The following is a 24,983-nucleotide window of genomic DNA, read 5'->3' on the forward strand; positions in this document are numbered from 1 at the left end:
AAATTAGGCACAGTGCTAATGCTAATTCATTCAGATTCTCTGGCGCAATTCATTCATCTCCTACATTACTCAAACGCAGGGGTGGGCGATATTAGCTCAAAGTTACATCACGATATTCCATCGTGATATGCTATTGTTAGCATTAGCAACATGTTAGCAACAAGCCGAAGGGGGCGTGTCTGTTGGAGGAACGCCGGAAAGTCGGAAATGCCCACTGCAGTGGACCCGCACTATAAATCACGTTGAAAACACGTTTTTGTCTTTTATTTTGAAAAGCTTTAGGAAGGGGGAATCTTCCTCGCTGACTTGATGGTGGGAGGAAAAAGTTAAGGAGAGAGAGAGAGAGAGAGAGAGAGCAGCTCCTCCTCCTCCACGCTCCGGACCTGCAGCCTCTCCGGCGGGATACTGAGTGAGGGACTCCCCCCGTGGTTCTGGTCAGTGACCTGGTCCTGGTTCTGGTTCTGTGGAGAAAAATCTAAGCGGGACCTCGTAGTGATGGAGCGGTGCTGTTGAAGTAGGAACCAGCGAGTGTGTGTGAGTGTTTCTGCGGCTCCTGGAGGAGCAGAAAGCGGGATCAGTAGGACCGGGAGGACCGGGAGGATCCGGAGGAGCGGCTCACTAACCGGTGCTTCCACCGCGCTCATCCTGCGGCCGTGCCCGTCTCTGAGGTCATGGGCTGCGGCCTGAGGAAGCTGGAGGACCCGGAGGACAGCAGCCCCGGGAAAATCTACTCCACCCTGAAGAGACCGCAGGTGGAGACCAAAGCAGACACAGTCTACGAGTATGTGCTGCTGGACTTCAGCTTAGAAGGTAAAGTCGATTAATGATCGATTATTGTGTCTTTTCATTGATTAAACTTAATCAGGTTCTTCAATGTTTTTTCCTGAATCGTCATGGCTGTAAATAAAGGTTATTCCGTAGAAAACAATAAGTTTGTTGATACATATTTTGTCTTAAAATGATCATAAAATTATGTAAGTGAAATGTATTAAAACCATAGATAAAGTTGATTCTTCATTTTATGAAGCTTGAGACACTAAAGACATTTATGTTGAAAAAAGTAATGTTTGACTCAACAAAATAGTTGTGGCATCATACAACATAAATCTTAGAATTTAAACTTAATGTTCAATGTTAGTGACATTTTAAATTGTAGGTTTGATATAAATGGAAATAACCTTTAGTTGCAGCTCATGAGCTCTTGAAACATTGTGAAGTGGACATTTTTCATTAATTGTCTTTGCCAGAAATGTTAAAATCATCAACTATTTTATTGTGATTTTTAAGTTTTGTGAATTTCTGATTGTTCACTATGTTGATCAAATGATGGATGATAGATGTGAGAAACAGGTCCAGTTTTTCTTCTGTTGTTGAACCAATCAAGTGATTAATCAGAGAACCAACAGAGAGACAGTTTGAATTGATTAATCTAGTTATAGTTTCTTTGATTAGTTGATTAAGTGTCTGTTTGGCGACGCCCTCAAATGTCTTTTGTGTCTTTTGTGCTCAAACAAATGGACGTTGACGTTCACAGAAATTAAAACTAGAACACATTTTCTTCACAGAAATGACTCAAATCTATCAACTGATTAAAAACTAGTTGTATGTTATTGTTATTACGTACATAAATTATTATTTTCTTTACTAAAATGACTCAAAATAATGTTTTGCGATGCATTTAAATGCCTTTCTATTCAGAGTGACCGATAGAGTCCAAAATATTCACAGTGTGGAGCTGAAACCAGACATTTGGTACATTTTCTTTCACTCAAAACGTCTATTGATTAAAAAAAAAAAAGTTTTCTTTACGAAAATTAGGGCGAAAATCACTGAAATTTGAAATAATCTATGAACTTGTTCCTTGAGTAGTTGATTAATTGTCGACGCCTTTCAGTGTCTTTTATGCTCAAATTTACCGACAAACAGTCTAGACATTTTACATGTTCTTCACAGAAATGACTAAAAACTATCTAGTGATCTTTGATCAATAAAAAGTTGCATGTGTTATTTTCCTGACTGGTGAATTAATTTGCTGCCAGTTGAATAATTATTGGAAAATGGAGAAATATCACAGCATCGGGACAAAGTCTCCTCGTGGACTCGTGTCATACTCCACATTTTCCCTTTCTCCACTTAAAGACAAGCCCTGAAAGTGCTCCTCTGTGTGTTTGTGAAACATTCCTGTGTTGTGTTTATTTGGCTGTAAAACAGAGTCACTGCACTGCTGTTGTTCCCACAGGAGCTGCTCTCTGTCTGTCTGTCTGTCTGTCTGTCTGTCTGTTCTTCTTCCTCCTGAATGAACGGCTCAGTAAATAAAGTCAAATCCAGTCCAGACGCTGTTAGAGAGTGAGGTTAATGTAAAATTTAAAATACTGTCACAGCCTGGAAACACGCTCCGGCCATGAGCCAATGTAGAACTAGGTCACACCAGGTTTTTCTTTTTTCCTCCTGCCCTTCATTAATCTAGTTCTCTCTCTCTCTCTCTCACACACACACACACACACAAATCCACTGCAGGGACATAATCTAATTTAAACACGTGTGATAATCTGAGATGGTTTTGGTTTTCCTTGTCCCCCTCTTAAATATAATCCCGTCATGTCATGTGATTGTTTTTCACTCTGACATGTTTGGAAGGAAGTGGTGATGAAGTGGTGAATGAGGAGGTCAGCGTGTGAACGCCTCATCATGAATCATGGAGGGAATGTTAGGAACGTTTCCTGTTCCTGTCTTTTCTACGTTTTAAGGGGGGATTACAGGCACTTTTACGTGACCGATACCGACATCAGACCCGATATATTAGTCATTTCAGAACTTTTAAAACACATTTGTGCTGAGTCATGACGACATATTTTTACATTTTTAATCTCTGATATCTGATCCAGTGATTTAGACCGATACCGATACTCCGTATCATAATATCGCCTCATCCCTTGGGACGTTGATGTGGTGTTAGCAATGTTAGGAACGTTTTCTGTTCCTGTCTTCTCTACATTAAATCACACAGGATTATTATTACCTGGTAATCTCTAGTAATAGGGAATAATGTCGGAGGATATCTGTCATCTTAATCCCACGCGAATTGTCCGTAATTTGTCAAGTAAAGATTCCGATGTAAATGACCTCCCATACTGTGACAATATTAATATTACATACATTATATTATATATGTATCATTTCTAAATGACGTGAGATTACATGCGAATATATGTCACTTTGATTCCAATAATTCGGATTAGAAATGACAACTTCCCTGTTTACATGCGTGTGAGAATTAGTAATCTGATTATGATGGGCGTGAATGATAGGGATGGCACGACACCACTTTTTCGTGACCGATATCGCAAACTCAAGTATCCGCCAATATTGAGATCAGTCATTTTAGACTTCGCTACGAAAAATATAAATATGTCACTATAATATCACTTGAATGTGGGCGTGGCCTCTGCTGAAGTCGTGCTGTGTGAGTTTACGTCATTTAAATAAAGTTTTATTCACACGCAGAGTTAATGTTGATTAAAGGACGGTCGTTTCTCTGCTCCAGGGTTTGTTTGTGTTGGAACATTAAAAACACGTCAGTAACTTTGTTCCTGATGACAATGAGACTCACACACACACACACACACACACACACACTGTTACATAACCTGCGCAGATGTTTTCATTTAATGTTTTTTTTTTGTTCAGACAAGTTTGTTCTTCTGTCACATGACCAAAAAAATTGGACCCAAACACAAGAGAGAGAGAATTTAAATAAAACCGAACAGGCGGAGCAGGAACAAACGCAAATGAAAAAAAAAAGGACAGTAAGTGAAGCTCCGCCTCCTCTAAAATGTTATCTGTTGTATTGACATTTAAATACTAAACGTGGTCTAGAACACGATCGGAACACGTCACTGTTGTTCGGATGGTCTTACGTGATTTTTGTATTCTCGTAGCAGCCTCAGCATTAAAACCATGTGAAGCAGTAGCTGAGCAGCTGTTTTAGTGGTAGTTTAGTGGTCGTTTTGTTAATAGTTTTAGTAGTTGTTTTAGTAGTAGCTTTGGTAGTTGTTGGTGTTGGTTTAGTAGTAGTTTTAGTAGTAGGGTTAGTATTTGTTTTAGTAGTTGTCTTCATAGCAGTTTCTGAGAGTTGACGCTGGGCTTCTGCATGATGATTGGAGGAAGTGTCTGAAAGGCGGAGACAATTTTTGATTGACAGCGGAGCCTTGTTTCTGTCTCAGTCCTGTGTGGATTTTGTCGTAGACAAACATGTGCTCGTTGTGTGTCATTTACTCTGTGATGTAGAACACTTTCATGTGTACATATACACTGTAAATAAACGCACATCATTGATCACGTTTTCCTTGTTCTAGTTGTTCGTTTGCAGAATTTACGTGTCAATAATAACTGGACCTGAAATGAGCTTCGACTGTTTCAAAGACCAGCAACCACCACTGGTGTGGAAGTGACATGGAAATGAATGAATGAATGAGCCTCAAAGTCATTATAGGACACAACCACCGTCCTCCATCTTAGCCCATGCTACGTCCTGCAGTGGCCTTCAAACGTTTCTGGGACACTGACACTGACACACACACACACACACACACACACACACACACACACACAGTAGCAGCAGCAGCTTGGCCTGGTTTTTCCTTCCTCCTCCGTCTGAGACGAGAGTGGACGTGAGACACACATCAAAGCAGCTAATGGTTAATAACTTTCCCTTTAATTAGTGCTAACCTGGCACGTGGCCCACTGAGGTGTATTGTTCACTGTGTGTGTGTGTGTTATTGTGAGAGTGAGTGAGTGAGTGAGGAAACAGGCTGACGTTAAAAGAATCTTTATCATTATTGATCTTTTCTTTTATAGCTTCATAACTTCCTGAACTTTAACGATAGCATTAGCGTTTCCATCAGTGTTGGGGTTTGTTTTCACTGACGCTAAACCTTAATGCTGTGTTCCATTTACATCGGATCTCCAAAGTTGGATCTGTGTTAAAGTCGGAAACTTACGTTGTGTCACGCTGATTCCCCCACACCAAAGTCCATAGAGGAAATCAGTGATTTTAGCTCACGGGGACACAGGAGCTGCTGGTCTATCGCTGATTTTCTCTATGGGGTTTGGTGTGGGAGAGTGCTCAAGTTTTATTGTTGGGAAAAATATGTCTAACAGTGAAAGCTCCAAGTAAGACTGAGACAATATCTGTCTGTAAGTACAGGGAATGTCTGACTGTCACTGAGTTTGATGTTATTTCGATAATAAAAGCAAGTTATTGGTAGATATTGGTAGAAATGTGACAGTTACGTCGCTGAAACCCTCGAATAACAGGCACAGATTGAACGGGTAGTTCATAGTTGTAGAGGGAAATAAAGGAGAAGCATTTGGCCTCAGTGGTGAGAAAAAAAGTCACGGTATTAGACGACTAAATCTCTGGCAGAATCCACATTCAGAGAAATGCGTCCATCTGCCTCGTCCTGTTTTACTCAGTGTTCCAGCTGGCACTCATGTTTTCACTGAGCATGTGTCTGCCTGTTCTCATGTGCTCTATGTTCTCTATGTTCTGTGTGTTCTCATGTTCTCTAACAGTGTTCTCTATGTTCTCCATGTTCTGTGTGTTCTCATGTCCTCTGTGTTCTCTAACAGTGTTCTCATGTTCTCTATGTTCTCCATGTTCTCTAACAGTGTTCTCATGTTCGGTGTGTTCTCTAACAGTCTTCTCATTGCTAGTGGTTTTTCTACCAAGTTATGTATATTCACAGTAATGTAGTGGTTACTATTTTTTATATCTTTTACAATGTTATGGCACTAAAAATTAATTAAAATTATTAAAATGAAATAAAACTGACATCAAATGGTCTCACGTTGAAAAAAGTACGTCCCAAAAACAGTCATTGCTAATGGCTAAGATAAGTATATTTGTTGCTAACGGCTATGCTAAAAACGGTAATGGCTACTGCTACACCAAACAAAGCCATTGCTAACTGCTATGGTAAGAAAAATCCATGGCTAACAGCTTTGCTAAAAAACTCATGGATAGCAGCTATGCTTAAAAACGGCCATGGCTAACTGCTACAACATCACAGTCATGGCTAATACCTTGGCTTAGCCTAAAAAGACACAACTAACAGCGATGCTTAAAAGCGGTCATGGCTAACTACACTTAAACATTAACCGCTAACAGCCATGCTAACAATGGTACAGATCAGGTCACGGAGGAGACTGCATCTAAAACATCAGTGGCTAGGTTAACGGTTAGTGGGTGTGTTTTCCTGAGTGGCTGCAGATAGAACCTTCTCATGGCTAACGGCTGGTAAAAAAAAAACATATTTAAACTCGGGATTAAGGGATTAAGTGTTAGTATCTCACTCAAGTATACTTGAAAAACACAAACTGCCGTTAAGTCTCTTTCTCTGTGTCATGAAAATGAATTTGAAGGCTGCGCCGCGATGACGGGTCAGGACTCGATGAATGATAGGATGGGATTATTTAATGGAGAGATGGATTAACCTGAAGTGATGTGTATTCATTGCTGGTTGGATTAATTTAGGGAGGGATGAAAGAAAAAGTGAGATTAATTATAACCTGATTGTTCAGCAATAGTTTAACTGTCTGTCTGCTCTTCATCCAATCCCTCTAATCTGCAGCTTTGATGTCCCACAGTGGATTATTTCAGATTAAACTCAGTGTTTTGATGATTGAATGTGGGATGTTGCAGGTGGAGGCAGCAGCACAAAGAATATTGTGAGCCAATAATCTGCGATGAAGCCACTGGAGGCTTTAATCCCAGCTCTAATCTCATCTCGTAGCATTAGCTCTGTTCTGCCTTCTCCTCAGGTGTTTGATGAGTTAAAGGTGAAGTTTGTGACATTTTCCACAAACTTGAAACCTGAAACTTTCTCTGTTGTTGATGTTTTTTGTGCTAATTGTCTTTATTTCCCCCTTAATCTGATAAAATATCACAATTTAATAACAAATGATGCACAAACTTGCTAAAACATTATTAATTGAACACATTAAATGTAATCTGTATATTTGTTTCAACATGTATATGAAATAGTTAATACTAGTTCACTTTTTGATATAGACATAGATATAGACGAGATTTAGTGACTTTTATTAAAATGTTGAGGAAGAAACATGTAAACATGCATTTATATTTAGTTTAGGTAACAATCTGCTCTAAGAAATCTGATTAAATACACGTAAAAAAGATGCTATTGATTATTAAAAGTGACAAAAATATTCCAGATTATTTGGGCCATAGAGATATTGTGGATATACAGTGACTGTATGTCATAGTTGCTGTGTATAAATCACTGTTTCATTAACTGGAATCTCTCAGTTTACCACATATTTATTATTTATTACACTCTTTTTACTTATATTTGTATTATTTTCTATGTATACTGTGTGTCTTGCTGCTGCTACACCTTCATTTCCCAATTTAAGATTAATAAAGTACATCTATTCTAAGAAGTGAGTACAGGGTCGGTCCAAGCATGGGCCCCCCTTTCATATAAATAAATGATTTAAAGTTATTTACTTTACAAACATGTGTCACTCTAGTTTTGAACATTAGAGGGCAGTAAAATCACTAACCTGGCCTGGTATTAACATTTTATTTTTACATTCATTTATTAACTTAAGATAAACAATATTTAAATATTTAGATATAGATTTTTTATAACGTTAAAATGACTTTTGTTCCAGTAATATAAAGCGTGGCAGGGGCTTGTTTTGGCTTGTTTCCTTGTTGCCGGGCAGTTTTCCTCCACGTCTCACCTTCAAACACTCACAGCTCATAAAATCCTGTCCTGTAAACTCGTGTTTTTTGACTCTGAACTCCTCAGATTTGCTCAATGAACTCGCCCTCTCACCATCTCCCACCTCCACTTCCACTGTTTCTCTTACCCTCTTTTGCTTGTCCACTCCTCCTCCTCCTCCTCCTCTGAACAGAGGCCTCAGTGTTGATGGGGTGAGAGGCAGCAGGATGGGTGAGGACTGAAAGCAGCAGAAACAAAAGCTTTGGTTGGAGGTGTTTCTGACGTCAGAGCCGCCTGCTCTTTACTATCCACACTGACGCCGTTCAGTCCCGTTTAAAAACACAAATAAACAGTCTGGTGTTCAACAGAGAAGAGAAATCAATAAAAGAGAATTTCAGATATTTAACTTGTAAAAACTACAACCAGAAAACAAATGGTTTAATAATAATATCAGAACCAAAAAGAGAATGTGATGTCAAAAAGACACATTCCTGACAAAACAGTGATGAGGACGGATAAGATGAGTGACCTCAGATAGGTGCCCAATTCCCACATAAGATTAAAGAAATTACCTCAAAAAGACAAAACGATGTTAGAAAGTTGGAAAACAAACATGCAGAGATGCAAAATGATGTTAAAGAGACAGAAATTCATGATGAAAATGTGCAAAATGATGCCAAATGACCACAAAGAGGTACAAAAGTCCTGCAAAAAGATGCAACATAATGATGTTAAAAATGCTAAATTCATGACAAATATTTGGAAAACAACCACAAAGAGAATAAAAGATACTGAAAACAATGGCTTTAAAGATGCATTGTTGTTGTTTTAGCCTCAGTGTAACGTGAGTTTATCAGTGATGAACCTGTGCAGCGTCTCTGCTCCTCCTCTGTTTTTCATGTGTTCATGTGTGTTCATGTGTTCACGGTGAGCTCACTGTGTCACAGACTCAGCAGACCATGTCGTCGTTTCCAGCTGCTGCAAATAAAACTGTGTTAAATTTAACTTCACCTCAGGCTTCAGCAGCGACGTCTGAACCCACAGGAATGACTGTGAACTGAGGCTTTTTCACTTTTCATTTAACCCTCACTGAGAGAGAGACAGGGAGAGAGACAGGGAGAGAGGGGGAGAGGGGGGCAGCTGATCTCAGCTGAGCACTGATCACTTCTCTGGGGTGTTTGGTCGTGAGAATGTGGGGGTTGTAGTGAGGAATGCTGCCACACACACACACACACACACACAGTCTCATGTCAGATTCTTCGTCATCTCAATCCAAAAATCCACTATTTTGCAAATTTCCAATCCTTTAAATGGATTTTCCATCTGTGTGTGAGTGCCTTTCTCTCTGTCTGTCTGTCTGTCTGTCTGTCTCTCTCTCTCTCTCTCTCTCTCTCTGAACAGCCTCTCTTTGTGGACACAGGAAGTTTGGTGACGGTCACAGACGTTTAACAAAAACAGCACAGGGTTCATTCAGCATTCAACAAATATTTACACCCCCAACTGGTGAAGAGTTGAACTACACTGAGAATAAACTCACTATTAATGATAATAATTACGTTTATATAGTAAAACATAGGCCTTGGAACAATTTATCATTTTCAAACAGAAAATTGCAGTTTTATAGGTTCTCATCCTAAGTTCCTAAGCTGTAAGTAAAAACTTACAGCACTGGAGATATTGAACTGTAGTTTGCAACTAAAATTTAAATCTACATGTTGAGTTCCAGTGTTATAACTGCTTTGTTTACTTTCTCAGGATTTCGCAAACGTAGTAATAAAATTATGCAGTAAAAACTACAAGTTGCGAAGTAAAAATTTACTTCCCAATTTTACGAGAAAAAAGTCACAACATACAAGAAAAAAGTCAAACTTGTACGAGAAAAAGTCACAATTTTACGAGAAAAAGACACAATTTTACGAGAAAAAGACACAATTTTACGAGAAAAAAGTCAAAGTTTTACGATAAAAAGTCACAATTTTACGAGAAAAAGACAAAATTTTACGAGAAAAAAGTCAAACTTTTACGATAAAAAGTCACATTTTTACGAGAAGAAATGTCACAATTTTACAGGAAAAGGCCAAAATTTAACAAGAAAAAGCCACAATTTTACAAGAAAAAAATTCATAATTTATGAGAAAAAAAGTTAAAATTTTACGAGAAAGGTCTTTTCACTGACCTGGTATCTGTCCGTCTGTCTGTCTCTCCTGTCACAGGAAGTCGTCCGACCGTCCAGTACGTGGCGTCGCTGTGTGAACTCCCTCAGGCTCTGCAGTCGTACTACACGCAGGGTTACGTCCTGACTGCGCTGCATCCCATAATACTGTCTGTGGGCCGGACTCGCTCGCTGCCGTTCAGTCTGCTGTACCGCGCCGTCCTGGCCCGACCCAGACCCAGGTACACACACACACAGACACAGACAAAAACAAACTTTGTGTATATATGTGTGTGTGTGTGTGTGTTATAAAGTGAATGTTGATGTTTGTGTGCAGTCGACAGACGGCGTCCATGTGTCACAGCGTCCCCGTCCTCAGGGTGGAGGAGTGGCCTCTGCCTGGAGAGTCACTGACGGGCGACACGGTCCGAGCGCTCATCGACCGGGTCAGTGGTGTTACCTTTTTTATTAGATGCATTCTGAAATGTCACCACTAGATGTCACTAAATCCTTCATTCAAAGTCCTGCAAAGATTTACGATAATTAAATAGATTATTGTTATTATTATTATTTATTTATTTATTATTTAGAATGAATAATATTATCATATTATTAATGTCGTGCTGATAGTTTTGTGTGTTTTTTTCCCGTCAGGTGAACAGCAGCGCTCGAGGGGGCGTTCGTTTCGTGGGCTCCGTCCTCCAGCAGGTGAGCGGGGTCGCGAACGGCAGGATGCACAGTCCGAAGAGAGGCTGTCGCTCGCCGCCGCGCACACCACCGCGTACGCCGCCTGGAGACGGAGAGCAGGAGGACATGAGCGCGTACAGTCCTGGAGACCTGAGGTTACTGGTCTTCTTCCACTCATGGGCTCCGGGCTGCGCTCCTCTGGACTCGCTGGCCTGTCAGTACCACCAGGGGGCGCTCTCCATGCGCGTGTCCAGGAAGGGTCAGGTGGTCAGCGCGCTGGAGGCTGACTGGCTGGAGCTGACCGCCGCCTACTATCGCAGAGGCTGGTCTCTGGTGGACTCCTTCGTGTACTGGGACACGCCCAAAGGTCGGATTCCATTTTATTTCGTACACTTTTTTTTTTGATGATTTTATTTCAGTATATTTTAAATAAGGTCATAATAAGTTATTTTAAATAGACATGAACCTGGAGTTCAGCAGCAGTTCAACCAGTAACTCCATGTTTTTACCTCCTTTTTTTAATTAAAATCTGACTCAGACATGAAGAAGAAGAAAAAAGAAAAATCCAGCATCTGTCTCTTCCTGTTTTGGCTTCTTCGTTTTTTCCACTGCGTCTATATTTGGCGTCCTCACTTCCTGTTCCTCTGCAGACGTACACATCACATACACACGAGGTCTGGACGTTAAATATACATTCACGTGCTAATAATAATAATAATAATAATAATGATGTCACATAAACACTGTGAGCGCTGCAGGACGTTTCAGGTCAAAGTCGAGTTCAGTGTCTGAAGGTTTTTTAAAAAATCAACAGAAACAAAGATTTTTGTTTACGATTTCTCACTTTCTAGTGTTTAAGTGAAAGATTATGAAGAATACGTCAGTGTGCACATGTTCATTGTTTTATAATCCCACTAATGTGACCAGCTGTTGTGACATCAGTTAAGGGGATTAATGTTAAATCTGAGGGTCTGCGTATTTTTGTAGCAAAATTCCAGTTCTTACTTACTTTGTTTTTTTGACTTCTTTTGTCGAGTTGCAGCTGAAAAGTTTGAAATCATAATTAACACAGAACCTTACACACATGATTTGGATTAAATCCAACAAGTCATTGTTTAAGAGGCGTAATTTAACCTCAGACCTTATGTCACTGAGTCAGAATAACTGTAACAGCGACGCAAATAACTATTATTATAGATTCAAGGGTTATTTTGGTCCAGAAAATGTCTCAAAAATATTGTTTTGTTTTCACACAAACCTTAAAAATGACGACGTCCTCAAATGTCCACAAACAAGACGTTCAGTTTATTGGAAGAGATTTAAGAAGCTGAAACCACAAAAACAGAACTTATATTATTGAATTAATAATTGCAACAATAAAAAAGAAAACATGTCACAAATCTGAAAATATAGCTAGCTAGCTTTTCCACACTGTAAAACCTTAACTTATAAGGATATTCATTTGTGTTTGCTAAAGAAAACAGAAGAAAAAGGGTGAACTCATTTAAGCAACATTTCAAGAAATGATTTTCATAACTCCAACATGTTGCTAACATGTGTTAAATATAGCTCGCTAGCGTCTCCACACTTGACACAGTACTAGATGTTGCTAACATTACAAAAGACACTTTACTAATATCCACACTTACATATCTTAGTCTGTACAAATATGTGTATGTATTTGCTAATGTATACAAAGGAAAAAGCTGTCACTAACATGTTGCTAACCTTAAGGTTAAATTATTGCTAGCTTCTCTACACTAAAATACCTTAGCTTACACACATATTCATCTGTATTTGCTCATTGATACAGAGGAAATGTTATTAGAAACATTCTCATTTGTTAAAAACATGTTGCTAACGTTAAAAAAACCCTCTTTATTTACATGAAAATATAGCTAGCTTCTCTACACTTAAAAACCTTAGCTTTACCGATATTTATGTGTTTGCTAATTTAAACAAGGAAAAAGGTGAAAATGGAACATTACAAGCAATGATTTTCATAACTTTAAAACAAAACAAAAAGCGAATTGATCTTAGCCTATATGGATATTAATCTATGTTTTTTTTAACTCATACAGAGGAAACAGGTGAACTAACGCATGGAATGTTACTTGAAACACGATTTACTTAACTTAAAAACATGTTAACCACTTTATTAACGTTAAATATAGCTACTAGCATATAATATAGCATATTAAAGCATATTATAGAACTTAGCCTATACAGAGTTTTATCTGTTTTTGCTAATGTACACAGAGGGACAAATGTAGAAGAATCATCACTTAAAAACATGCTAATATTGCAAAAAACTGTTAATACTAACATTAAAATAATGTGATGTTTCTGTGTTTTCCAGGCGAGCCGGTGCCGAGGTCTCTGGAGGGTTTGTTTGTGTACGAAGAGAGAAGCACGTCGCCTCCCGCCAACGACACCATCGTCGTAGAACAGTGGACGGTCATCGAGGTCGGTAACCATGGAGACACCCACATTCATGTAAAAATCACATTTACGTGAATTTAAAATGTTTTTTTTTATGTAAATAAATAAAGGGCTCCAGCGTAAAGACGGACTACGGGCCGCTCCTGCACACGCTGGCCGAGTTTGGTTGGCTGCTCACGTGCGTGCTGCCCACGCCCATCATACGACACGACAGGTGAGTGCCACACCTTCCCGTTACCATGGTGACGTACATGTGTGTGTGTGTGTTTTCAGACTGTAACTGTTTGTGTGTGTGTGTGTGTGTGTGTGTGCGCAGTGACGGGAACTTGGCCACAAAGCAGGTGGTGTTTCTGCAGCGGCCGGTCAGGAATCAAACTGCCGGACAACAGAGGAACCAGGTGAGACGACCACTCTGATGACCGCCATCTTAGAAATGAACCACAATGAAGAGGAGAAGAGAGGCGGAGCTTTTATACAAGTCGTGATATTTAGTTGTGATATTTAGTGGAAAAACATTTAGTTTTATATTTATTTAGACCGAGTTTGAGACGTCCAGGGAAGAAGACGGAGCAGGACTGCTCTTTATACTGTGTCTTTAAGTCAGGGCAACACTGACACCTGGTGGATGAAATCACAACTGCACCTCACATAAAGTAAACCATAGTTGAGACTTTTTAACTCGATTGTTTTGAAATTGAAATTTCAATTGTGTGCTAAGATTATTTTCACCCTTGATTAATCTTCTGATAATTTCTCAGATTAATTGAGAAAAATATTCACATTCAAGAAACTGAAAACTCAGAAAATCACAATTCATTTAGGATTTGATTAATTAATAATCATCAAAATATGTAACATTAATCTGGTTATGTATTCATTTTTTTTACACATCTTGAGGCAGACATGTTATATCTTATATCTTTAAATCTAAATATCTCTTAAACAGAATTAACTTCACCTACATTTTAGTGCGTAAACAAAGTAAACTAATCAATTCATTGCTGTGGTTCCACATTTTAAATCTACTACACGGCCAATATTGAACTAAAGCCTGACATTTAAACGATTAATCCCAAATTAAATTGAAATATGGCTGAAAAAAAAATCAGATTTCCAGGAGCTGCTTTGGACAGAAATCCAAACAAAACTAATGAATTTAAAGTAACTGATTAATAATCTAAGGATCTTTTCAACTACATATGTATCATTGTGTTTTATTGCAGACATGTTAGGTATTACACCTTTAAATTAAAACAACAGTGTGTAAACAAACTCAACTAATTAATTAAATATCAATTGTTGTGGCCTCACATTTAACATGTATTATACATTCATTAAACCAAACTAAATTGATATATGGGTCAGTAAAATCCCGAACCAATTATTATGGACATGAAAGTCGTCGAAAGGGTCATTTTTAAAAGAAAATTCAAGTTATCACGTGAACTGATACTCAGTCAGTACAGTTACTCTAAAGTACGACGTTACCTCTGTGACTGTGATCGTCTCCAGGCTCTGTCTGTGCGCGGCGACGTGTCCGGCCGCTCGCTCGGCCGTCCCCTCGTCCCCACGGAGGACGTGTCTCCCGGCGCGGGAGGCATCGGCGGTTTCCCGGTGTTTGGGGGCGGGGATCCCGGCGCTCTGTCCCACCTGGAGGAGGGTGTGTTCGAGCAGGACGAGGGAAAGGCCGAGGTCACCTGCATGTGAGTGGGAGGAGTTTCTCCACTGCAACGCCAGGATGGTTAAACAGTGTTACAACAACGCAGATGAAACCACAGGAGGACGTCGTGATGAACTCTCCACAATCCTCACGTGGACCAACTCGGCTGCACTTTTTTTATTTTATTGAAGCCATAATGAGGTTTTATGTAGAAGTGGATCTGCGTCACATTCCCCTCATCTGTTCAACACAAGAACATCCAGAATTTATGTTTCTTTCTGTTAATATAATAACATCGGATACGCAGCTTATCACGCAAACCTTTTTAATCCGGTGAGCAGTTTTCTTGTTATTGTTGTTGATGTTTTGCTGCTTGTTGCTTCAGAGCGTAGACGGTACTGACGACTCGTGACGAGCCCTAAAGGTCGAAACTTTATAGTTTCCAGGGAGAAAAAAATTAATAGTCTAGTTTTTATTACGGTTTAAATATAGTGTAAAGATTTTCTAAACCAGCACAAATGTTTCTATTGGTTAAGGTCAATTTAAAAAAAAATGGAGACGTGAAAAGGGAAACTTGTTTTTTTTAGGACAAAATGATGTAAATATCTTAATATAATATGTGAGCGTTCATAACCATTTGTTTCAAATGATTTTCATGCACGTCACTGTATTTTTAAGAGGCAAAAGCACCTTTTTTATCCATTTTCCTCACGGATAAATCTCTTCTTTCCTTGTAAAATGCCCGTTTTCCAGTGCTGTTCACTTCAGTCAGGTATTTCTCTCAGACTTTACTTATCAGTATTCATTTTCCCCACCATTCTTTCTAAAGAAAAAGTTGTACATTTCACTTTGTTTGTTGTTATTTTATTGTAATAAACACGTATTTCCCATGATTCAACAGTGTTGTTCATCATTAAATTAAAAAAACAAACATCCCAACATCCAAACTGAATAATAGGTCTTTTTTTTTTTATTAACAGACATCATGTAAATGTCAACAGTAACAAAATTTTTTAGTCCATTTAAAAACAAAAAAAAAGAAGAGAAGAAGAAGTGGGTTGGACTGAGAAGACTCCTCCCACGAAATAACTTAATGAGGGGGAAACGACGGGAGGTTGTGCGCCGACACTTAGCCGATATTCAGTCCTTCCTTTGAGGTGTTCTTACGTCTAATGATTAAAGCGGTGAAACGTGGCGGTCGCTGCTTTTTTTTTTTAATGCCACGGAACTAAAAATAGGGGCGTGTCACAGCTCGGGGACCAGAGTTAGCCAACGTCTGACTGCTAGCACATGTACAAAGCTAGAGAGTACGTGTTTTTGTTTTTTTTTCTTTCTTTTTCTTTGTTCACTACCACATGAGCCACACATCGCACGAACATCGTAATTAATTAGCATAATGACGTCAGCGGGCTAATTTAGAGATCCGTTGAATGGGACCGCCCCTTTTCTTAAAAAAATAACAGAACAGAAGCAGACACACAAAAAAGAAGTGGAACGTCAGAAAAAAAACAGGACAGTGATTTAAAAGTGACGGGGGGCGGGGCTTATATACAGAGGGCGAGGCTGTCAGTGTGTGCCTTTGTCAATAATACAGGTCTCTATGGTTATGTAGGCTTGTTCTTTTGTTTTGTTGTTGCAAATCCAGCTGCTTAAAGAAGAAGAAGAAGAAGTAAAAACTGTATTCCCTAAAAGAGTAGTGTGAGAGCAGAGTTGAGTGTCCTCCAGAGACACACCGTCAAATCTCAGGTCTGGACATTCTCTCTGGAGATTGTCGCAAATGTCCACAAAAGACGCTCTGGGCATTTTTCGGATGGTGCCCGAGTTAGGTCATTAGAGATGGACACATCCTGGAAACTGTCCTCTGTTTGACCCGAGGACAATGTCTCGTTGAGTTTGTCGTACGTGAGCGATACATGTCTGTGTCTAGAGAATGTCCACACCTGTGACTTTGATTCATAATTGGACAGTGAGGTGTGAATCTGTACGGACAGAGACACCGAGTGTGAATCTGTACGGACAGAGACACCGAGTGTGAATCTGTACGGACAGAGACATCGAGTGTGAATCTGTACGGACAGAGACACCGAGTGTGATCTGTACGGACAGAGACGCGGTGTGAATCTGTACGGACAGAGACACCGAGTGTGAATCTGTACGGACAGAGACACCGAGTGTGATCTGTACGGACAGAGACGCGGTGTGAATCTGTACGGACAGAGACGCGGTGTGAATCTGTAATGACAGAGATACCGAGGTGAATCTGTACGGACAGAGACACCGAGTGTGAATCTGTACGGACAGAGACACCGAGTGTGAATCTGTACGGACAGAGACGCGGTGTGAATCTGTACGGACAGAGACACCGAGTGTGAATCTGTACGGACAGAGACACCGAGTGTGAATCTGTACGGACAGAGACACCGAGTGTGAATCTGTACGGACAGAGACACGGTGTGAATCTGTACGGACAGAGACACGGTGTGAATCTGTACGGACAGAGACACCGAGTGTGAATCTGTACGTACAGAGACGCGGTGTGAATCAGTATGGACAGAGACACACGGTGTGAATCTGTACGGACAGAGACACACGGTGTGAATCTGTACGGACAGAGACACACGGTGTGAATCTGTACGGACAGAGACACACGGTGTGAATCTGTACAGACAGAGACACACGGTGTGAATCTGTACAGACAGAGACGCGGTGTGAATCTGGACAGAGACGTGGTGTGAATCTGTATGGACAGAGACACAGATGGAGACATGGTGTGACTCTCTTGTCCTCCACATATGTCTGAACTCTGCTCCTGGTTTTCTTTTTCCCTCACTTCCTTTTTCAAAGATGGACACAGGTTGACGAGGAGGGACATGGACAGTGTTACGAGACAGGAGCCTTAACACACTGTAGTGTGTACACTGTGTGAATATATATATATATATATATTGATATATACTGTGTGTGTGTGTGTGTGTGAGTGTGTGTTTACACGCGTCTCCCTCATGGTGGCAGCAGCAGCAGCAGCAGCAGCAGCAGCAGCTGAGTCTCAGGTCTTCATCTCAGGCTTCGCTCTCTCCGGCTGACGAGGTGTTCTGCACTTCCTCCTCCAGGATGGGGACGATCAGGTTGTCCTTGGACATCAGGTTGTACTTCATGACGAAACGTGTGAACCGGTGACACAGGAACGTCTCATTCTGCGCACACACACACACACACACACACACACATACGTTTTGTTTCAAAGTAAAAGCACACTACCGTTTCAGTTCCCTGAATCCATTTGTGTTTAATCCGGGCTTTTATTGTGAAATATCTGCAGGAGAAAATCTGACGATTCCATATTTAATTTCATATAGATATCCACATTTAATTTTTTTCAGAATAAGAGCCTTATGTTCTCTCTGATGAAAACCTACCTCATACTTGTCAAATATCTGGCGGTGGTGGAAGTAGGCGTGAGAGAATATCCTATAGATGCGACGACAGACGGAGCCAAGTTTGGCCACCGATGACTCTTTGATGCTCACCCTGAGTAAAGAGATACAAATCAAACTTTCATTTCTTTACAGCGTCTTTAAAATGATTCCACTGCGAATGTTTGACCTACTGACCTGCTGGGGAAATATTTGTTGCTATTGAGAAGACAGGCAGCTCCGTCCAGCGTGTGCCTGGTGTAATCAATGGCAGGACACTGAGGACGAAACCAGAGGACGTGTCACGGGTCATTCATTCATTCATTCATTCATTCAATCATTCATAAACACTCAGAACCTACACCACGTCATTTTCGGCAGGAAATATTTCAGATAACTGGTCCGTTTCCATGAAAAGTGAAGATGGTGGACAGATGTGAGACAATCAGGGACAACAGAGTCCTGTTCTTATCAGACACTGACGTTTGCACCCAGGTGAGCAGCAGTTCAGTGGAAACACGCGTTTACACTTCTCTCTGACGTTCAAGTGCATTTATGTAACGTCTCAGTTTACTGTGAGACACTGTGACAAAAGGTAAAACTCCCTGTTTAAAAGCACACACTTTTAACTATTAAATGTCTTTAATGTATTCACAAATTAACCTTTTTGAACTCTTGAAACGGTTTCAGTTTGCAGAAGCCAGGCGTGAACAGACAGAGTCACGTCAGCTGACGGAGCTCAACAGACGTTGGTGGGTAAAGTGAAGCACTCACCTCTTTGGGCGTCTTGTGGGCGGCACATAAAAAGATCCACTGCTCTGTGGCCGTCATCTGGGTGCAGGTGTCTGGATGACACTCGCTCTACAGGAGGCAAGGAGATGGAGAACATTAAAAATCTCTTTCTCTGCAGGGTTTTTGAGACATTTAGCTTCAGAATGCTTCATCTTTAACTCCCATTCCTGGTGTCACACTGTTAAACCTCTCATAATTCTTATTATGTATATATATATATATATATATATATATATACACACACACACACATATATACATATATATACACACATATATATATACATATATGTACACACACACACAGACTCACACAGACACACACACATACATGTATATGTATATATATATAAAAATAAAATGTCTTGTTTTGTCCACAAACACATCATTATTCAGTTTTAATGATTTCTTTGTTATATGGAGCAAAGAAACCAGAAGATATTCACATTTAAGAAGCAAAAAATATCAGAAAACGTGTTAAAATGATAAAAAAATATTACCTTAAAAGTGCATAAGATTTATTAAAGCAAAAACAAAAAGGTTGAGTTTCATCTCTTACCTGCAGTTTTACAGCGAGTCCATTGAGCTCCAGACAAAACTGCCTGCAAACAGAAGAGAAAAACACACATTACATTTACATCTTTCTTCTCATAATCATCCCCTTATCTCTCATTATAAGATAAATAAAAGCCACACAAACTTACCTGAGGTGCTCATACTTCCACACGCCCTCATCCTGGCCTTCCGGAGGTTCCAGGATTTTGTCGATATTGGAGCAATCTGATCTAATGTTCTGCTGGATGTACTGAAACATAACAGTAACAGTGAGTGAACTGTACATTATTTTACTGCCAGAATAAATAAACTGGACAGTATCAACAATTTTAACTGTAAAGCTGCTGGTCTACTGCTGCCTCGTGTGGTCACTTTGTGTCACTGAGGTAAATATGAACGAATCATTTCAAACAGAAATCACAAAAATAACATCTGAACTTATTAATGGAGGCAGCAGTGTTTGGAAAAACTCCTGTGTGCTGTGATGTAAAATTATGATTTTCTCTATGGACTTTGGTGTGAGGAGAGTGAACGGTTTACATGAGGTAAACTTCAGGCTTAAGATATTTTAAACTTAAATATATGGAGATTGTAGTAAGCGGCTATAATCTATTTTTCCTGTCAAATGATTGATGATTATTCGTTTACTGATGTAATGACGTGATTCTACTTTAAAATAACATGACTGCATCACCACACACTTGTGCATTCCTTTCAAAAGACTAACAGAGACACACACAGACACACACACACACCTGTTGGACAGCCAGGGTGCTGTCCATCTCCTCAAATGATTCATCCGGCCAGTTGTAGAAATCCTACACATGGAGGGAGGACAAATTTAGTCTCCTGTCACAGTGGACAAAGCCGACATACACTACTAACACTAGCCCTATGGCTTTAACACATTAAACAACAAACACAGCTGGTAGCTTAAGGAGAATGTTCAGGGAAACTTAAAATACCAAACAACCAATTCCACTACAAAGGGTAATTTCACAGATGTTCACATTATGGCCATGTCAGATCAGATCTAGATTAAACTCCACCAGAATCGCGTTCAGATTAGACGAGACAGGTTAAATCTGGATCGGATTTAAAACAGTTTAAAACAGTATTTAAATAAATCAGTTTATTGCCGTAGAAACATGCGAAAGGGGAGCTAGCTTAGCATTACACAGTATAATGTGACAAACCAGTAGTAGAGGAACGAAATAAAAAGCAAAAAAAACGAACCGATGATCGGTTTAACGTTTGATTAAAAGGGGAAAAATAAGAATAACAATCACAGCTTTTCTCACAGCTATGAAGCTAACTTGTCGCGAGCTAACTCGAAAACTCCGGGATTCGATTCACCACTGATACTAAAAGCCAGCAAAGCTGCGTCTGCGTGTTTGCGACTCGTTTATTAATCACCGCATTTAGTTTACAATTATTTGTGCAACAGTAATAGTTCGTATCTTTAAAACAGCGGGGGCGACCATCAGAGTCGTTTATGTAAACGCTATTCAAGGAAATAGACGGGCCGACAGCTAACGGTGGCTAACTCAGCTAGCCGTCCCCAGGTCAGGCCCTTCCTGTATTTTTGTCCGCGACCAAGTTGAATATTTAAGCCGTGCGGTGAAATAACGCGATTCCGCGGACACACGGCCACAGAATGAGTCGCGTGGATTCGACAGAAGTGACGTTAACGTGTTCCAGGAGGCTGAAAACGAACCGTAGCCTTGGTTCCAGGCCGATTCCTCCTGAGAACTGCAGTACCCTCCGCCATGACCATCTCGACAGAATACCCGGATGTACGTCGGTCGCGGTGTTGTTGTAGCGGCGGAGTCAGTGAACGCAACACCGAGTCAGTGAAGGCCACCGAGTCAGAGGCCACACCGAGTCAGTGAACGCAACACCAACGGCGTACGGTTCACGTTTAAAGGGACAGTTCGTGTATAATTTGATTATAAACTGACACTCCAATGTACAGTATCTAAAAGATCAAGTATGGAAGCCTGTTTGGACAAAAAAACAATGCATACCCAAGTTAACGTCACATTATTATGACTTAATATCTCATCATTAAGACTTAACATCCCATAATGACTTTGTGTCTCATCAGTATCTTACTAATACATATTTTTATCATTTTATTTTATTCATGATGATTATATATTATTGTATCAGTGTGAAATCATGAGACAAGACAACAACAATCCACCGGTCAACTTTTATTATTGTAACAAAATGTGTTTGGAATTATTTACAATTGAAAATAACAGAAACATAAAAATGGGAAAATAAAGACAGACATGAATGAGATAACTCAGTTTCTTCTCTCCACGGATGACTTGGCAGGCAAACTTGATGGAAAACACTAAAGACTCATTCCATGAATTTACCGAGGATGTCTCCGTCACGGAAGAGGAAATAATCCTGGAGAACAGAATGAGAAAAGATATTAAACCACAGAAGACGCACCAGGAAACAAAACTTTACTGTTGTAGTTTAAAACGTTACTGCACCTTGTTGTCCAGTACGACTTTAGTTCCACCGTATTCTGGTAGCAGCACTTTCTCTCCCACCTTCACGCTGACGGGCTGCATGTCTCCTTTCTGGAAAATATCAATAAAATACATGATTTATAATTGATCCCTTTAAGCAATTAACTTTAAACTATTTAAATTGTTTACAAATTATGAATAATATGTAAAATAAAACAAGTACAATGTACAGAAAACATGAAAAATGCTTAAGAAACAGTGACCACACGGGGCAGCAGTAGACCAGCTCCTGTGTCCCCACGAGCTAAAATCACTGATTTTCTCTATGGACTTTGGTGTGGGAGAGAAATGTAAGGTTGGAAAAGACTGGTCTTTTACATCGAAATAGTGGGATATGGAGTGGTCATGAGGTCACGCAGTGGCCCTCTGAGCCAGAACCAGCCAGGCTGAGGATTACCTGGTTGAAGGAGCCGGGTCCCACTGCCTTCACAGTGGCCTCCAGCACTTTGCCCTGAGACTTCTCCGGCAGCATGATGCCGCCCTTGGTCACCGTCTCTGCTGTGAGACGCTCCACCAGCACACGGTCGAACAGAGGCAGGAATTTTCTGAAGGCCTGGAACACAAGAGACGAAAGATTACGTTTTAAACTCATTCAAACTATGTGTAACCAACTCCTTGAATGATTAGACCGTGAAAAGACAGAGACAGAGACAGAGAGTCTTCAGTAAATGAAATGCGTCCTCTGTGAAGTCACCATTTCTTCATTATGTCACATTTATTTTCTTATTAATGTGATTTAAAACAGCAGCTGACACCAGTTTAAAACCAGCAGATGGTGCAGTGACCTTGGTTGAAGGTCGCGGGGAGGAAGGGAAGGGGTGATGTTTTGCTGCAGTTTTCCTTCACTGTGACCTTTAACCCCGAGGCAGTGTGAGGACAAGGCCCGCCCACTTTGCTGTTAACCTTGAGGTGTTTTCTTTCGTCTTTAGATTTGAGACAGATGATGAAACGTCCTTGTTGGTTTTGATGAGACGAGATAACAGCCGAGGCCAGTTTGTCCACTTTTCCAGAAGCTTCCGAGTTTTTTTTCAGACGAGGCGGTGGGAGGAGTACACACGTGTTACGCAACGCTGTTAACGATAAACTATGACCTCTCACCTCAGGGTTTTTAGGCAAATTCTAAGTCTCACCGTGTTGTTTTAAAGTAGATCAGTTCCCCACAGCTGTACTTTCATTCAAATCAGGTGATTTGACAAATCTAATGTCAACAGTTAGTCTGTAAAAGTATACAGCAGTTATACAGCAGAACTAAAGTAAATATAGGCAATAAAAAGTTGATTTTTACTTATTGTTGCATTATTGCTGTACATGATAAAGGTTTATACAAATACTAGTATTCAACCCGAGTATTCCAGTTTTCTGGTGCGTGAAAACTCCACTCTAACACATATCTCTCTGCAGGATATAGATTATTTATTTTAATGTCTTTATTTACCGTCTTGTCCATTTTATGAGCTGCTGAACGACTGAATCTGCCCTGCAGGGATTAATAAAGTGCATTTTATCACTCTTATTTCACTATGACCTACGTTTTCATGGTGGAGAGATTAAGGATTTCAAAACAATTATAAATAAATAAAACTGGGGATAAAGGGAGGTGAATTAACACTACTCTATTTGGATGAAACGACATATTCACATGAATATAATTAGAATAAAGGTAGGAAGAAGCCTTAAATCTTCACCAATGAGTTTAGAGATTATTAAATTATCATTAACTCGGCCAGAGAGGATCATTTTGTTTCATATTTGTCTGCATAACTCCAAAAGGAAACCACAGGTTAAAATGAAATTATGTGAGGACATATATTATTAGATTATTATCTTATGCCGTCTTGTCGACTTTGGACGACTGACTTTACCTACTGTGATGAATAAAGTACACATTATGTTCTCTTTTTATGTCCTAATTAAGAAATTAATGTATTAATTCTGTGGGCGACCTTTACAGAGATTTGCACTCTCTAAGTATATATTCAAATTGATTCTATAAATGGCAATCACGTTTGTCTGTCATAACTAAAAAGGGAAACAGCAGATTTAGATAAGAAACACGTTCCATTTTATTTATTATCATGAAGCCTTTAAGCTTTGACAATGAGTCCAGATATGACTGTATTATTAATAATGAACTGATTATTGAAGATATTGATGTGACATATGCAGAAAAGCGTGTTTACAGTAGATTAAATGATATTAAAGTAATAGCATAAAGCATGGAATATAGTACAGTCAACGACATTTCCATTAATTTACATGGGAGAGCTGCAGGGTCAGTCTGTTTGTTCATTCATTCATTTATTCATTCATTCATTCACCAGCACATGTTCTCAGTGGGTGAAGTGGATGCACACACATTATTACGAGGCTATAGGTTCGATTCCAGGAACATGAAATAATCCCAGAACACCATCCTGCTTCGTCACCTACACATTAATAAAGTTAATTTAACATGAATTCATCCACACCTGAGTTCATCCTCTCACCTGTTTGACCTTGTCAGTGGATGTTAACGAAAGCTAACGCAACATTAGCTGCTAGCAATTTAAAAAAAAAATAGCTATCACATACGATAAGCGCGTGACTTTCTTCTCTCTTTTTTGCCGCCCTTCAGCTTCACGGACATAAAATGTCTTACCATTTTTCTCGTCGTTGTCTGCGGCGTGTGTATGTGTCTGCGTGGAACAGGAGCCCGTGAATCCGTCACACTGAGCCGGTATGTGTCACCCCAAATGTCCCACACGTGAGGAAGGAAACTTCCAGAGCGCGCGTGCGCACTAATCTGGGGCTGGCCATGAATTTGCCTAACCGTAAATCCCCATAAATGATCCCCTGGAGCTAAACGGCTTTTTGAAAACAAATTTAAACGTACACAGCGAGAATAAAACGTGACAGCTCGAGTTTAGAATTGTGTATAAATGCACACTTTTGGTGTTTTGTGTCGTATTTGTTGATTTAAAGTTGGAGCAACGTTGCACAATGT

The 24,983-nt window shown here is 39.9% G+C and overlaps 2 protein-coding genes and 1 long non-coding RNA gene across 5 annotated transcripts; 1 reads left to right on the forward strand and 2 right to left on the reverse strand.

The window, feature by feature from the left end:
• Positions 1–347: 347 nt before the first annotated feature.
• Positions 348–16,070, forward strand: rftn2 (raftlin family member 2). The gene is made up of 8 exons (XM_044050672.1): positions 348–810; positions 9,965–10,145; positions 10,241–10,349; positions 10,558–10,957; positions 12,950–13,056; positions 13,143–13,246; positions 13,349–13,430; positions 14,545–16,070. The coding sequence occupies exons 1-8, from the start codon at positions 672–674 to the stop codon at positions 14,737–14,739; spliced, it is 1,317 nt and encodes a 438-aa protein (XP_043906607.1). The 5' UTR covers positions 348–671; the 3' UTR covers positions 14,740–16,070.
• Positions 10,997–12,979, reverse strand: LOC122785092. Its single transcript, XR_006362245.1, has 4 exons — positions 12,917–12,979; positions 11,849–11,917; positions 11,600–11,632; positions 10,997–11,234 (listed from the first exon to the last, which is right to left on the reverse strand). It is a non-coding gene; the product is annotated as an uncharacterized LOC122785092 (long non-coding RNA).
• Positions 16,071–17,017: 947 nt separating the features above from the next.
• LOC122785077 (MOB-like protein phocein) lies at positions 17,018–24,783 on the reverse strand. 3 transcript variants are annotated; one of them, XM_044050701.1, is made up of 9 exons: positions 24,639–24,783; positions 22,398–22,553; positions 20,207–20,269; positions 19,601–19,701; positions 19,456–19,498; positions 18,880–18,966; positions 18,304–18,383; positions 18,109–18,220; positions 17,018–17,886 (listed from the first exon to the last, which is right to left on the reverse strand). In XM_044050701.1, the coding sequence occupies exons 1-9, from the start codon at positions 24,639–24,641 to the stop codon at positions 17,752–17,754; spliced, it is 780 nt and encodes a 259-aa protein (XP_043906636.1). In that variant the 5' UTR covers positions 24,642–24,783; the 3' UTR covers positions 17,018–17,751. The 3 variants fall into 3 exon arrangements, with proteins under 3 accessions (XP_043906636.1, XP_043906619.1, XP_043906628.1); XM_044050684.1 differs by lacking the exons at positions 22,398–22,553; positions 24,639–24,783 and adding an exon at positions 21,169–21,251; XM_044050693.1 differs by lacking the exons at positions 17,018–17,886; positions 18,109–18,220; positions 18,304–18,383; ... (2 more) ...; positions 19,601–19,701; positions 20,207–20,269 and adding exons at positions 21,655–21,872; positions 21,962–22,051 and having other exon boundaries at positions 24,639–24,763.
• Between the last annotated feature and the right edge of the window lie 200 nt (positions 24,784–24,983).

The sequence above is a fragment of the Solea senegalensis genome, linkage group LG2, assembly GCF_019176455.1.
Source record: "Solea senegalensis isolate Sse05_10M linkage group LG2, IFAPA_SoseM_1, whole genome shotgun sequence".
Taxonomy (NCBI): Eukaryota; Metazoa; Chordata; class Actinopteri; order Pleuronectiformes; family Soleidae; genus Solea; species Solea senegalensis.

Coding starts and splice junctions, on each gene's coding strand:
- LOC122785077 (XM_044050701.1), bottom strand. Junction 20,270..22,397: donor GACCCGGCTCCTTCAACCAG/GTAATCCTCAGC, acceptor CTCCATGTGTAG/GATTTCTACAACTGGCCGGA. Junction 19,499..19,600: donor TGGAAGTATGAGCACCTCAG/GTAAGTTTGTGT, acceptor TTCTGTTTGCAG/GCAGTTTTGTCTGGAGCTCA.
- rftn2 (XM_044050672.1), top strand. CDS start 672: ATGGGCTGCGGCCTGAGGAAGCTGGAGGACCCGGAGGACAGCAGCCCC. Junction 10,350..10,557: donor TCCGAGCGCTCATCGACCGG/GTCAGTGGTGTT, acceptor TTTTCCCGTCAG/GTGAACAGCAGCGCTCGAGG. Junction 13,057..13,142: donor AACAGTGGACGGTCATCGAG/GTCGGTAACCAT, acceptor AAATAAATAAAG/GGCTCCAGCGTAAAGACGGA.